This window comes from Callorhinus ursinus, unplaced genomic scaffold (genome assembly GCF_003265705.2).
Source record: "Callorhinus ursinus isolate GAN/ISIS: 27379988/994484 unplaced genomic scaffold, GSC_fseal_2.0 scaffold58, whole genome shotgun sequence".
Classification (NCBI taxonomy): Eukaryota; Metazoa; Chordata; class Mammalia; order Carnivora; family Otariidae; genus Callorhinus; species Callorhinus ursinus.
Window position 1 is genome coordinate 612,355 of NW_027397120.1, and position 13,885 is coordinate 626,239.

A 13,885-nucleotide genomic window follows, 5' to 3' on the forward strand; every position below is an offset into this window, starting at 1 on the left:
CTCAGATACTGAGCGTTGGCCCTGGGACACCCGAGACCTACCCTCACCCCCGAGGCGTGTGTTAGGAAGGGTCTGCACCCCCCTCTCCCCCGAGGCGTGCGTTAGGAAGGGTCTGCACCCCCTTCTCCCCCGAGGCGTGCGTTAGGAAGGGTCTGCACCCCCTTCTCCCCCGAGGCGTGCGTTAGGAAGGGTCTGCAGCCCCTTCTCCCCCGAGGCGTGTGTTAGGAAGGGTCTGCACCCCCCTCTCCCCCGAGGCGTGCGTTAGGAAGGGTCTGCACCCCCCCCTCCCCCGAGGCGTGCGTCAGGAAGGGTCTGCAGCCCCCTCTCCCCCGAGGCGTGCGTCAGGAAGGTGAAGCCCCCTCCCCCAGACAGCGGAGAACACTGAGGAGTGTCAGAGAGATGACATCTGTGCAATGAAACTTGTGCTCGAATGTCTGGAAAATGCCGGCTCTGTGTGTGCACGGTGTGTCAAGTGTGTGTGCACGGACACGTGTGTGCACGGTGTGTGTATGATGTGCACACACGTGTACAAGAATGGAGGCACACACGACGCATGTGTGCATATATGTGGCACGTACACACGTGTGGTGTGTGTGTGCTTGTGTTTGCCACAGATCTGGGAGGAGGGAGGGAGGAGTGGCTGTGCACAGTCTTGTACACGTGTTCCTCAGGATGTCCGGGCTCTGCCTCCGTGGGGACCCGTGGAGCCTTGCCCGCGGGACGAACCCCTTGCTTCATACGCAGCTCACTCTAACGGACAACTGTCCTCCGAGTCCGGGCTTTGTGCCCAGATGCTCCTGGGAGTGCCAGCCCCCCCTTCTCAGGGCTGGGATGTTAGAGCCCCAGATGACCGTGTTGGGGTGGGGTAGGGTCCCGACAGTGGCTGGCTTTGACAGTCGAGTCTGTTGAAGGACATTTGGGCATTTCTGAAGGCATGAGGCCCCTCAAAGAGCCCGGCCGGCGCCCCGGAGGAATGTCACAGGCTGCTTCTCTTCTCACGTGCACCTGGATTAGAGGCACAGGCCCCAGCGTCCGTGACGCTCTCAGGCCTGTGGGGGCTGCGCCCAGGGCGGCCGCTGAAGGTGGAGGTGGCGACGCGGGCCCCCTGACTCGGACACGGGTCGGCAGAGGGGCCAGCGGTGACAGCCCAGGTCCAGAGCCCCCTGTCCCGACCGGCATCCTGCCCGTGACTTGGAATAAAACTTCATGAGACACACACTAGACGCTAGAAAAAGTGGGTGGCACCTCTGCTGTGGCCAGAGCGGCGGGGCAGACAGGATGCACCCCAGGCCTCCCTATGGCCCATGCTGGGCGCGGAGGGTGTTTTCCTGATAGAACCCCTGCTCTGTTCCTGGGCTGCGTGGGGACTGGGGACTATGGGTCAGAAAGCCGGTGCCTGGGACACGGACGGCCCGTCTGACCTCAGGATTAGCAGAAGCAGACGTGGCCCAAAGCATCTTCCCGCTTGGGTCCTTCACAGCGAAGGGTCAGTGGGGGTGCTGGCCGCTTCCGGAAAGGGAACCCCCGCCGGCCTCACGTGGCAGGACCCTGCCCTGCTCTGAAGCTCGTCCGTCAGGGCTGGACCCTGCCCTGCTCTGAAGCTCGTCCGTCAGGGCTGGGTGACGTGAGCCCCGGCTACACGGTGGTCTCGTTCTCCCACGGCCCTGTCCGGATGTTGCCCATGCCATTGAAGGACGAGACTTCACGCATGTCTCCCTTGAGCAGCCCGTTCTGGCCGGGTCCACCGAAGGGCAGGGACTGTGTCCTCCGGAGCATCTCGAAGTGCACTGGGCCGTGGGCGGACTCCCTGCCTGGCCGCAGGGGGCAGCTGTAGAGCACCGGGCTGGTGTCGCTGCCCTCGGGCTGGCTGACCAAGGGGCAGGGCTCGCCCTGGGCATAGCAGGCCAGCGTGTGTGCCCCCACTGGGCCCTCGAGCGAGCTGGGAGGGCTGTCTGTGCGTGAGCTGCGGGGGCTGCCGTCCAGGCTGGACGGGATGTGGTAGGCGTACCCCTGCTCCACCGAGGCCGCCCGGTGCCGGCTGAAGTAGGGAAGCTTAGTTCTGCCCTGGAGACACCTGTGCAGGTGTGGGTCTTGCCCAAAGGCGTCCTCCTCGTGCATGTGGACGTGGGCCGCGTCCTCCATCAGCTGCTCACAGTGCATCTTGGCACAGCACGGCGTGGCTGGGGACAGGCAGCTGACGTGACTCTGGGCAGCCTGCAGGTTGGTCACCTTGCAATGGCCAGCAGGGGCGTGGCCGAAGCCCCGCGGCTTGGCTGGACACGGTGCGTCCTGCAGGCAGGCCACGCGCGCCAGTGCATCCCCGTTGGTGTCGAGTGCGGGGCAGGCAGCGAGCTTTGTGGAGTGGGCATCCCCGCGGGAGGGGCAGCAGGACCACCAGCAGTGCCACACGTCATCCCGCTTGGCACAGTGGTGGATGAGCACGAAAAGCCCCAGGGTCACGCAGCAGGTGCCGTACAGGCAGCTGAAGACCATGTCCAGGAAGTGGCCCTGAGACACGGCCAGCGCCCCAAAGGTCCAGGTGGCCGTGAACAGGAACAGCGTGAAGGCCGCGGCCCGCAGCTGGGCCTTGAGCGAGTGCTCGTTCTGCAGCAGCGAGGCGGCCAGCGAGCCTGACCGGGCCCCGGGGTTGTGGCTGGCCACGGGCCCAGCCAGCCGCTGGTGCTCCTCTGGCCGCACCCTCAGCTCGTACCTGCGCTCCGGGTGGCGCCGCAACTGGACGTAGGTGCCCAGGAAGTACACGCAGGTGACCAGGGTGATGAAGGCCACCGGCCCGTAGAATGCGCCCAGGCTGGGCTCCCAGGCCATCCAGCAGCTGCAGGAAGAAGGGGGTCAGTGAGGGGTCGCGCTGGGGCCGAGCACCTGGTCGTCCTGGGGTCACGGGAGGACGTTCTCTACGGTGCGTGAGTTTAGTCGTGGTGAGGGGACAGACACAGACACGCCCACCCATCCTGTTGGGGCCAGGACAGCGTGGGTGGGTGTCTGGGCTCTGGGGGGCTGGCTGCGCACCCCTCTGCCTTTCCTCCCTGCCTCAGGGTCCCCAGTGCTGGAGCCCCGAGGGGGCAGAGCCAGTGTGTCCCACGGTCTTGGCCTTTTGGGGGCAACCGAGGAGAAGAAGCCTGGGGCGGGTGGGCCGGGAGGGCGCTGGCGTGGGGGGCATGACCGGAGGGGCCGGAGCACTGGGCGCTGGGCGGGGCTGTGTGTACCCTGAGCTGGTCCTGGGGTGCAGCCATCTCACGAGCAGCAGCCCATAGCGCCCAGGGAGGGGGGCTTGGTGAGAAGGGGTCTGCTGGGGGGGAGGGCAGCCTCACGGGGCACCCCCACAGCGAGGTGGCCCGGGCATGGGGAGGCACAGGGCACTGGGAAGGAGCCTCCACCCGCTTGGTGCCCTGTACTCACTAGGGCACGTCCTCACTCTCCATCCCGTAATTCCTGATGTTCGTGGCGGCCGTGACCCCGCAGATGATGAAGGGAACCCCTCCGCTGATCAGGTAGAACCTGTGAGTGCAGAAGGCCCACTCGGTGCCTGAGAAGCCCACCTGGGCCCTCAAGGTTGGCCTCCAGCAGCTTGGGCAAAGGGGGGGACCTGTGTCCTGACAGCACAAACCCCCCTGAGGGGCTCCTGCCAGAGCCGGGCCTCCCCCTCCCCCGGCCTAACCCCCTCCCTTCCCCTCCTCTCCCCTCCCCCACCCGACCCCTCCCCCACCCCTCCCCGACCCTCCCCTCCTCTCCTGTCCCCCGACCCATCCCCCCTCCCTCCCCACCCCCTCACAGCTTTGCGCACTGCCTGGCAGCCTGGCTTCTCAGCTGCTTGGGACACATCTGACCTCCGACTCCCCCGCCCCAGGACAGCGAGCAGTCTGGACGGGAGTTGGCACCCACTCTGGGCGTGACCTGACCTTCTTGCCAGCAGGGCCTCAGCCGGCAGCTCCATCTGAGGGCATTCTAGTGCCTAGTGTCTGACCCACTGAGGCCGGATCTCAGGAATGTGAGGAACGGCCAAGCACACAGGCCACAGACACCTGCCCTGGGTGTCTGGCCGCAGAGCATGCTGGTCCGAACGAGTGAGGGTCGCAGTGGCCGAGGGGCCAGCTTGCAGATGATCACCGGGAGGGGGTGCCACCCTCCTGGATGCCCCAAACACCCTAATGGGCCGATGGGCTCTTTGTCCCTGACGAGGGGAATGCCACGGTCCCGGGTCCATGGACAGGGGCAGGGTGACCCCTGGGGACTCTGTGCCTCCCAGAATTCTATATGCAGAGAACATGTCCTTCAGAACAAGACAAACACAGACATTTTCTGACAAAAATAAAACTGAGCGAATTTGTCAACAGCTGACCTTCAAGAAATGTTCAGTTTTCTCCTTCATGCTGAAGAGCTATTGCACCAGATAGAAACCCCAAAGAATGGAGAGCATCGGAACTTTAACTATTAGGGCAAACATAGAACATTTTGTTTTCTCTTAATTAAAAAAAAAAAATATATATATGATTGCTTGAAGAAAAAATTCTAATGCTGCCTAGTGGAGTTACTAACACATGTTGACCGATAGATGCCGCATCTTTGGCACCAAGATGGTGGGGGGGGTGGCCCCACAGGTGAGACTTCTGCGCACACTTTATATGAACTAGTGTGACTCTCACACCAAAGATATGGGGGAGAGTCCGTGGACTTTGATCCCTAAGGCAACATGAAAAATTAATAGGCAAAGGGCTAATAGATAATTAAAATGAAATGTAGAAAAATATTAAAATAATCCAAAAGAAAAAAAATAAGACAGGAAAGGAGGAGCAGAAGGAAAAGAAGAAGTAAAACCAGAAACCAGGTGGACAGGTGGTTAAAACGGAGACCTAAGTCCATCCGACGTCCTGGACCGGAGGCCCTGGTGCGGGCAGAGGTGGGCCGCTGCTGGTCCGCGGAGGGGACGCAGGGAGGCTGTGTGGGCACACTGACAGCGGGGGACGGACTTCCGGAGAAGGAGATAAAGAGCTCATTTTGTCGGAGTCAGCAGAGCCCACAGGAGGACACAGCGGCCGTGCGCGCACGGGGCCAGAGACTCAAACTACGTGAAGCAAGCGAGGACAGAATCACAGGTTGGAGCAGACGATCAAAATCACGGTCGGCGATCCGGACGCCCTCTCTTGGTGGTAAAGACACAGAAGATTTGAGCAACAGCACGACTCCCTTTGCCCCAAAGCTCTTCCTGGAACATCACGCCCAGTAACTGGCGGCAGTCGTTCCCGCCATGTGCGCGTGGTCTGCTCGCCGTGGCGGATGACATGTGTGCCATGGAACGAGCCTGGGTCGCGTTACCAGGGTTGTGATCACACAGCGCATACGGTCTGACCTCCATGGAGTCCAATTCATCAGTAACAACAAGGTAACTGGGAAAAGCACAAATACTTGGAAGCGAAACGACACACTTCTTAAATAATTCACGGTCGAAGAAGAAGTTGTAAGGGAATTTAGAAAATATTTTAAACAAAACGAGAAAGGAAAACAACGTATTTCTGGGAGGCAGCTAAAGCAGGGCTCGGAGGGACATTGACCACAGCGAATGTTTCTGTGGGATGAGCAGGGAGGCCCGGTGTTCGTGGCCCGGGCTCCACGCGCCAAGGCAGAAGAGAGCCAAGTAAGCGCAGAGCCCCCAGACGGAAGGAGAGCAGACCACAAGCAGTGCAGAAAGCCCCCCAGCCCAGAGTGGACGTCTGCAGCAGATGGACAGCCCTGCACTCACACCTCACGGGACGGAGAAGAGGGGGATGCAGACCCCCTGCCTCCCCAGGGCAAGGACGAGCCGTTGCCAACACCTCAGCAGCTTAGATGAAGGTCATAAATTCCCTGAGAAAAAGATAAATTAGCAAAATCGAGGTAAGAATTAGGAAATCTGAATACTCTCTATCTGGTAAAAAGGATGATTCCAATATCCACAAACATCTAACAGAGAAACTTCCAGGCCCCTCAGGTGTCACTGGGGAATCTGGTCCCACGTCTAAGGAAGAGATGACACGAATCCATCTTCTATGGGCTTTTCCAGAAAATGAAGGAGGGGCACTTCCTGACTCCGTTTGAGGGACAGTGGAAGCTGGTCCGAAAACCAGCGGAGACATGTGAACGCCGGTGAGCACAGACCCCCGTCCCTCTAACAGCGGATCAGCCGACAGAATCAAGGACTTTACCAACAGGAGAAAACATCACGACAGGTAAGATTTATCGCAGAAATGCAAAGCGTGTTACTCATAAAATGGAAGTAGCTTATCATGGAAATGCAATAAAGAGACTCCATGTGATCATTTTATAGACACAGTAAAAACACTTGACAGAATTTAATACACATTTGTCATAAGAAGTCTCAGCACACTAGGCACAGATAGACTCTCCTTGATCTGCTGAGCCACATCGACGGCAAAGCCTTGTGTGCTGTCCCTGGGGCGCCGGGGCTCCGAGCAGGGCTTGCGTCCCACGAAGCCAGCCCCCAGCAGGCGTAAGAAGGACGGGGTTGCCGGGGCAGGGATGGGACGGCGAGCCTGGCCTGGCGGCCTGAGCGAGGGGCTTGTTCCTGCTGACGTGTACAGAAGGGGAGTGGAGGAGCCCTTCAGGGGTCCAGCCTAGCACGCAAAGTGGGGCAGTGAGCCAAGCCAGACAAAACTGTAGGGAAAACATCCCCTTGCTTTAATGGCTGGAGGAGAATGCCCCAGCTGAGTGTGTGCTTGGGGACCTGGCCTGGCATGGTCCTGGCCCACAGCCGTCTGTGGTTCTGCTCCCAGCGCTGACCAGGCCCGAAGGCCTTCAGAACCTGCAGAAAGCCACCTTCCCCCGAGCCATGCCTCCACCCTCAAGTCAGACAAGGACCCTGGGGTTCCCGCCACGAGGTCCCTTTAACTCACGAGGTGGCACAGAGGCAGGGGCGCTGTGACGGGAACGGCATGAGGCTTGCTCTGCTCCAGCAGGCTCAGCAGCATCTGAGCTGGTCCCTCTGGTGTCCCGGGGAAGACAAAGGGGCGGCATGGCTAAGCGTTCAGCACCTGGGGTGAGGCCCCCTGTGGGTGCCCCCACGCGACGCAGCCTCCCTCGATTCCTGGCCAGTCCCAGGGGCTGTGCACCGTTCCCAGGGGACCGGACAGGTCCTCCAGTGAGTGGAGGCCCAGAGGCAGCCAGGGCCCTAGGGTCCCTGGCTCTCGGGGACCGCGCCCTCCAAGCCCCCCGGCCGCGCGTATCCTGCAGGGTGAGGCGGCTACAGCCCCTTCCACTGCCTCTGGCCAGGCCTCTCAAGCCAGTGGGTGCCTCTTCCATGGCCGGGGGCTGCCCCTGCCTCTCCCTGAGCTGCGTCAGCCGTAAGTTGCCAAGCCCCTGGATGGGCAGCCGAGCTCGGCTCCTGGTGGGACACGGGCTCTGTCGGCAGAGGGCGCTGCAGGCCGCAGCAGGTGCCCCCTCCTGAGATGGCTGTTCTTGAGGCAGCTGCTGGGCATTCAGCATGGTGGACATATAGGACATCTGCAGGGCCTGTCCCGTCCCCGATGCCGACTTCTGCACCAGCCTCAGCGCGCCCTGTGGCTGGGGTCCCCTTTGGCCCCGTCACCTGTCGACCCAAGACACACCCTCTCCCTTGGGGGGCTCCTGTTGTTTCCTCCTGGGCATCCCGTCCTGCTGTAGTCACTGACCCACGTCTCTTGTGCCATTGAAATCCCGTCCACTGGATCGGCCCCCTGCACAGCCCCAGAAGACACTGGCCCATCTAGGACCACTCATGGCTCTGTGTTCCCCGGTCCCCACACAGACCACCCAGGGCAGGTCTGCCGGAGGTCTGGGAGCTCACCTGGCTCCCAGGGCCAGACCAGCTTCTTCCTTTAGGGGAACGTTTCTAGAAAGAAGGGTGAACCAGGACCCCGAGGAAACTCCAGCCACTGCCCCTTGACACTACCCCAGACCCTAGGATGCACACAGGGCAGGGCCATAGGCAGCTGGGGAGGAAAGGGGAGTGGGGTCCTGGCTGGGCTCCCTGACAGCATGGGGACAGTGGTGCGGGGCAGGTGGGAGAGCCCAGCGATGGCCCAAGAGCAGAGCAAAGCAGCATTTAGGGTCAGGTGGTCCGAAGAGTAGGTGCAGTGCGTATGGGATATGCATGTTCAGGAACGTGAACTCCGCCCCTGCTGTGGGCTGATGATGGCCCCCAGAGCCGGGGTGTGCTGGCCCTGTGCTGTGGAGGGACCCTGTGGATGTGACTGAGTGGCACATGCAGGGACCCGGGATGGTCCGGGGCGGCCTGGGTGGCCTGATGTCGCAGGGGTCCTAGCAAGGGAGGTGGAGGTCAGACGGGAGGGAGGTCGCTGCAGGGCTGGCTGGGAGTCAGAGGGAGGCCCACAAGGAGCGTGGGTGCCTCCAGAAGAGGCAAGAAACTGTCTCTCCCCTGGAGCCTCCGGTGAGCCTGCCTGGCCACACCTGGATGTAGCCCAGGAGACCGATTTTGGGTTTCTGCCTGCCAGGACCGTAAGAAAATATATGTGCCATTTTAAGTCAATAAGTTTGTGGTGGTTTGTTACATCAGGAGCAGGAAAGGAATATGATCCCGAGCCATACCTGGCTCTTAATGTCCCCACAGCGTCACGTGGGTCGGAGCTGGATGTGGACGTGGGCTGGGGAGGGTCACACTTGAGGAAGCACAAGTGCACCTCTAGCAGCCGTGAGTAGGAAAAGCTATTTGTGACCCACGTGGCCACATGCTCGTGTGAGGAGCACACAAGGAGCTCCAACAAATCAGCAAGACAGACAGATGACCGGAAGGACAATGGGAACGAGGCTTGAACGGGCGCTCCACTGAGAGAAAGCCCAATGCCCGCAGGAGCGTGGTGCTTGCAGGGTGCAGGCCGCGGCCGGGGAGCACGGCGGTTGCGTGGATTGCGGGCCGGCAGCTGGGGGGCCTGTGTGGGTGAGCACTCGGGAGAAGCGGGGCATCCGGGCCACGGCATCCTGGCCACAGGAGCGCCTGTCCTGAGCCCAGCTCAGCTGGCCAGATGCAACCCACATGGACGGGTCTGAAGAAAGCCATGCACAGTGAAAGAACCAGATCTAAACAGTGTAAGTCGAGTGGGTCCACCTGTACACACAGCTTGTGATCAGTGCAGACAGAACGAGTGTCTGGGGACCCATCCTTGGGTGGTGAAACTGTAAAAAGAGGCCGTGAAACTCCCAAGAGACAGGACAGGGGTGCGGGCTGGGTGTGGGCACGACCCCGGATGCTTCCGGCAGGGCAGGCTTCCATTTCTTCCCCTGAAGGGCACAGGACAAGTTTTGTAAGCATGCACTGATGTTTTAGGCATTTTGGGGGGTCAATGTTCTATTTAAAAAAACAAAACAAAACAACCAAGAAGAGAAAGGAGCAGATCTCTCCCTGAGCCTGTGGTGCACCCGACTGTCCACTGTGCTGGGCCTTGGGACAACCTCCAGTTGCATATGCGCCTGCGGCCGACTGGAACCAGGCGTGCAGCGGGAACAGACCAGCTCCTGGGACCCGGCAGAACTCCAGGCAGTGGGCACAGGGCCCTCTGGCAGCTCCTGACACCCAGGAGACCAGGCCACACTTCTGCTGCCACGCACCTGCCAACTCCCAGCACACGGGACACAGCCTGGTCTTAGCCCCACTGGAAGGTCAGGGGCACCGTCCACACCACACGCCCTGTTCCCGTGCGGCTCAGCTCAGGGAGTGTGCAGTGTATGCACATGCCCACGCACACACCCGCAGAGGGCCCACGCGGGGCCGGGCGCTGAATGTGACAGATGTACTGCACCGGGGATGCATGAAGATGGGCCCTGTGTCCAAGCGGGAGGCCTCCTGGGAGCCTCCCTTTAATGAGAACCCGGGAGTTCTGGAGGTGGAGACCAGAGAACCATCTGGAAGCCTGCATCAGGGCTGGCCAGGGTCCGCAGCGTGGGGCCTGGGGTGCCCTCCAACCCCTGCTGAGATCCCTCCCCGTTCATTCCCACACAGCCCTGGCTCTCTGCCACCAAACGAGCAGGTGTCAGCCGCGGGGGAGCGGGGGGGAGGGGGTCGGCGCCGGTACTGGCAGCTGTGGGCCCACGGGACTCGTCACCTTGGCGTCTGCCTCTCCGAGGACAGGCAGCTGTGGACGCTGGTGGAGCAGGGACTCTGTGGCACCGTGTCCATCAGAAAGAGGGATGGGCCCAGGAGGATGCGTCCCCCGCAGGGCACAGCCGGCCACTCACCAGCACTGTAGGGGCAGTGATGGTTTGCCAGACGCAGACTTTCCAGCCACAGGCTCTTCTGGGCTGGCTTTGATGGTGTAAACGGGCCGTTTAAGAAACCCCACTTTGTGAGCATACAGCTAGCAACTAGCAAGCCCCCCAGAGCTGCCGGAAACTGGACCTTAAAATCCAAGCATCTGCCTCCTGCCACCTGTTGGCCACGCCTCTCCTCCTGTGTGGTCACCTGTGAGCAACGGTGGGTGTGCGTCTGAGGGGTCTCCATGTTAGGAGTTCATCGGACACGTAAGTCATCAGGGCTGGGGTCCCCAGCAGGAGAGCAGGGAGCCGGGACAGCTCAGACAGAACCGCGCTAGCGTCCCGTGTGACCGCTCAGACATGACCACAATGGCATCCTGTCTGGCAGCCTCTGCAGGGGTGACCTTTGCAGCATGACCCGAAACAAAGCCACTAACCACGAAACACTGGTCGCTGTCATGAGCTGAGGCACTTAGTCTCCGGATGTCAGCCCACAAGACCCATCAGCACGGGAGACGGGGGCGTGATCCAAGCCCTGCCTGGCAACACCTCGGCAGCGAATCCACAGGGGCCCCACTCTCAAGGTCCTGGAGAGAGCTTATAAGAACCCCCAGGTATGAATGGGAACCCGGCAGCCCTCTCGGGGAGCTTTGTCCTCTGCCCTGCTGCCCAGCGCTCTTCATCTGGTCTACCTCTTCCTTCCTAGAAGCGGCGCGGCCAAGACCCCGGGCACTAAGGGAACAAAACTCCTGTAACAAGAGAGAAACCCCTGTAACGGGGCATAGCAGACGGCTTCCCCTCGGCCGCCGGGCCAGGTGTCAGAGACAGCGGGGGGCCCACCAGGGGGTCCAACCGCCCGGCGGGGGCAGGGAGCGCACCTCGCCCCCCCGGAGGGTTCTGTCCGCCGGCCAGCCGCACTCCAGACGCGCCCCCTCCCCCAGGTCAGCCCGAGGAGCTGCTGTCCGGTGTGACAGTCTCTGCGGGCGAGACACAGGGAAGGGGCCGGCGAAGACGCGGGATTCTCAGCGGGCCCCCCCGTGTCCTGAGGGAGGAGCAGGGCCAGTCTCGGGGGAAGGGTAGCCGGCGGTGGGAAGGACCGGATCTGATGGGCGGGGGGTGGCCTGCAGCCTTTGGGAGGCGGCCCTGGCAGGGAGCCCCAGAGGCCCTTGGGTGGGCGCCCAGACGGCTCTCCCAACCCTGTGCATCTGCCGCCACGACTGCAGCTCACAGCGCCGCGTGCCCAGAGTGGTAGCCTTTCCACCTCCATGGCCTGTCTTGGAGGCATCTTCACTGCACACCCCTCCGTGCCTTTCCTCGGTGGCTCTTAGTGTGTTTCCTCCCTTGACTCGCAGCAGGTCTTCACAGAGGAGGCTGCCCGCCGAGTGCGTCGTCAGACTGGTCAGAGACCGCCGCCCTGCTTGCACCGTCTGCAAGGGGCCCAAGATCTGGCTGAGTCCGGATTTGGGGCCCAGCTTCCGCAGACTCAGAGCCCTTGGCTGTTTCTGTCTCCTCTGGAGTCTGTCCTGTGGCCTGCTGCTGACCACCCAGGTGGACCCTGCGCACGGGCATGTTCACCCAGGCCCGGGAGGCAAGGGGGTGGGAAGGGCACTCAGGAACGCGGTCCCCGGGCTGCAGGCTGGTGCGGCCTCACTCAGGTGATAGAAAGAGGCCCAGAAGCCCTTCTAGAGACTGACCATTCTGGCCTCTGGACCCCGATTAAGCCACGCACCGCCAGAAGGCACCTCCTCTCTTAAAGAGTGTCCCCCGGGACTCCTCAGCCCGGGTGCTGTCCTGCCAGTGTCCCCACTCATGGAGAGCACCAGCGACGTGCTGGGACCGTTGGTCACCGGGAAGCCGTCCGGGCCAGGTGTGGACACGAGGTGACGCAGCACAAGCGAGCTTGAAGGGCACGAAGGTCATGCGTGTGGCTGTGGGGGCTGTGGGAACCTGCCGTAGGCACTGCACCCCACGTAGGATCCGTCTGACAGGCGCTCAACTCCGGGTCCAGTTAGCATCCTTTGTGCTGGTCAGGACTTCCGAATTCCAAGAAATCAGGCTGATGGTTTCAGCCGAGACCGAAGAGGCCCTTTCATACTCGTCTAAGTGCCCAAGGTGCTCGGAGGTGCACAGCACTCCGATCCGCAGTAGCCACACAGGTTTGGAGAACAGCTGTTCACAAGACCTTGGGGGTCACACAGAGAATGAGAGCCATGCCTGTGCTGAGCACTGGGCATGGAACCGGGTGCCCTGGGATGACGGGGACATACTGAAACTCTGCAGTACCGTGATTCACTCTGGCAGGTGCCAGGCTGTGGGGCTGCACGACCCCTTCTGCCTGAAAAGGGCTCCAAAGTTCCAAAACCAGGTCTGGGAACCAGGACCTCTGCCCCCAGGGGTGGCCTTGTGGGGTCACAGGAGGTCATGGGCATCAGCCTGGGTGGGTCATGCTCTGTTCACCGAGGGCCCTGGAGCCCCCACCGCTATGCAGGGCAGCCTCCCACCTGGGTGCTGCACGGGCTCCTGGGGGCTCCTGCAGCCGCTTCGGGGGGGCTGTATGAAGAGCAGGTGCCAAGTCCTGCTTTCCCAGGATTCCCTGCCGTCCCAGAAGGGGCTCCTGCAAGAGGGAGCCCTGGGGAACATCCCTCCGCTGGGCAGGGCCAGCCAGTTTGGCACCAGCTACACATTGGTGAACGGTGGGCAAGTGCCCTTCACCACAGAGCTCACTGCATCCAGACGTGAGCACCTGGGTTTTAGGAGGCAGCTGCATGTTTCAAGAGGAAGCACCATCAATGGACCTTAAATAATAGGGAACGACTTAGGTGCACTTTATCAGGAAGGCCAGGAGGGGTTGTGAAATTAGGGTGTGATCACATGCAGCTAACTTGGGAACCGGGCCTGAGCATCTAGAGAATCACAGCAGGGGGGTCTGTTTGACAGTGAGGCACGTCCCTCGGCTAGCTGCTCCGGTCTGAGACAGTGTGTCCCCAGATTCATACCGGGAAGCCCCACCGCAAGGGGAGGGTGTGGGAGGCAGTGGGCTTCCCGTGGTGGGTAAGCATGGAGCCCTTGCGAACATGGTCAGTGCTCTTACAAAAGAGACCCTGGAGAGCCCCCTGCCCCTTCCGCCCGCAAGGACACGGTAAGAAGTCTGCTCCCACCAGAACCGAGCCCACTGGTCCCTGACCTCAGGCGTTCAGCCTCCAGACTGGGAGACACATTTCTGCTGTTCATAAGCCCCAGCCAGTGGCATTTTGTTAAGGCAGCTGGCATGGATGGAGACCCTAATGGAGGGAGGGGAAGCCTGGGAAGGTGTGTCTGCTGAGAGCCCTTGCCCAAGGGGGCTGAGCAGCGTGGCTGGAAGTCTCCACGGTGTGCTGGGGGCCGTGATCCTTACATTGCCTGTGGTGTCGCCCATGGGGGTGAGACAGGAAGAGAAGACGTGTGAGCAGCCATGAAAGCAATCCGAGGAAACACCCGATGGGCCACTCTGGTCTGGAGTCCGCAGCACCACGCGACCTCTCAGAGGCGGGGGCTGGCCATGACCCCGTTCTGTGGACAAGGTGAGCGCAGAGTCCGCAAAAGCAGCCCTGTTCTTTTTCTTCCAGCGTTTCTGAGCCAATCTGTCCCTCAG

At 61.5% G+C, this 13,885-nt stretch overlaps 1 protein-coding gene across 2 annotated transcripts in view; it reads right to left on the reverse strand.

Moving 5' to 3' along the window:
• Positions 1 to 246: 246 nt before the first annotated feature.
• ADGRA1 (adhesion G protein-coupled receptor A1) overlaps positions 247 to 13,885 on the reverse strand; it is a 34,757-nt gene continuing 21,118 nt past the window's right edge. For both annotated transcript variants that reach the window (XM_025880111.2, XM_073884687.1), the window contains 3 exons: positions 3,418 to 3,516; positions 1,625 to 2,833; positions 247 to 1,593 (listed from right to left, as the gene is read on the reverse strand). In XM_025880111.2, coding sequence (XP_025735896.2) covers positions 1,636 to 2,833; positions 3,418 to 3,516 — 1,297 coding nt within the window. In that variant the 3' untranslated portion in view covers positions 247 to 1,593; positions 1,625 to 1,635. The remainder of the gene's footprint in view (positions 1,594 to 1,624; positions 2,834 to 3,417; positions 3,517 to 13,885) is intronic.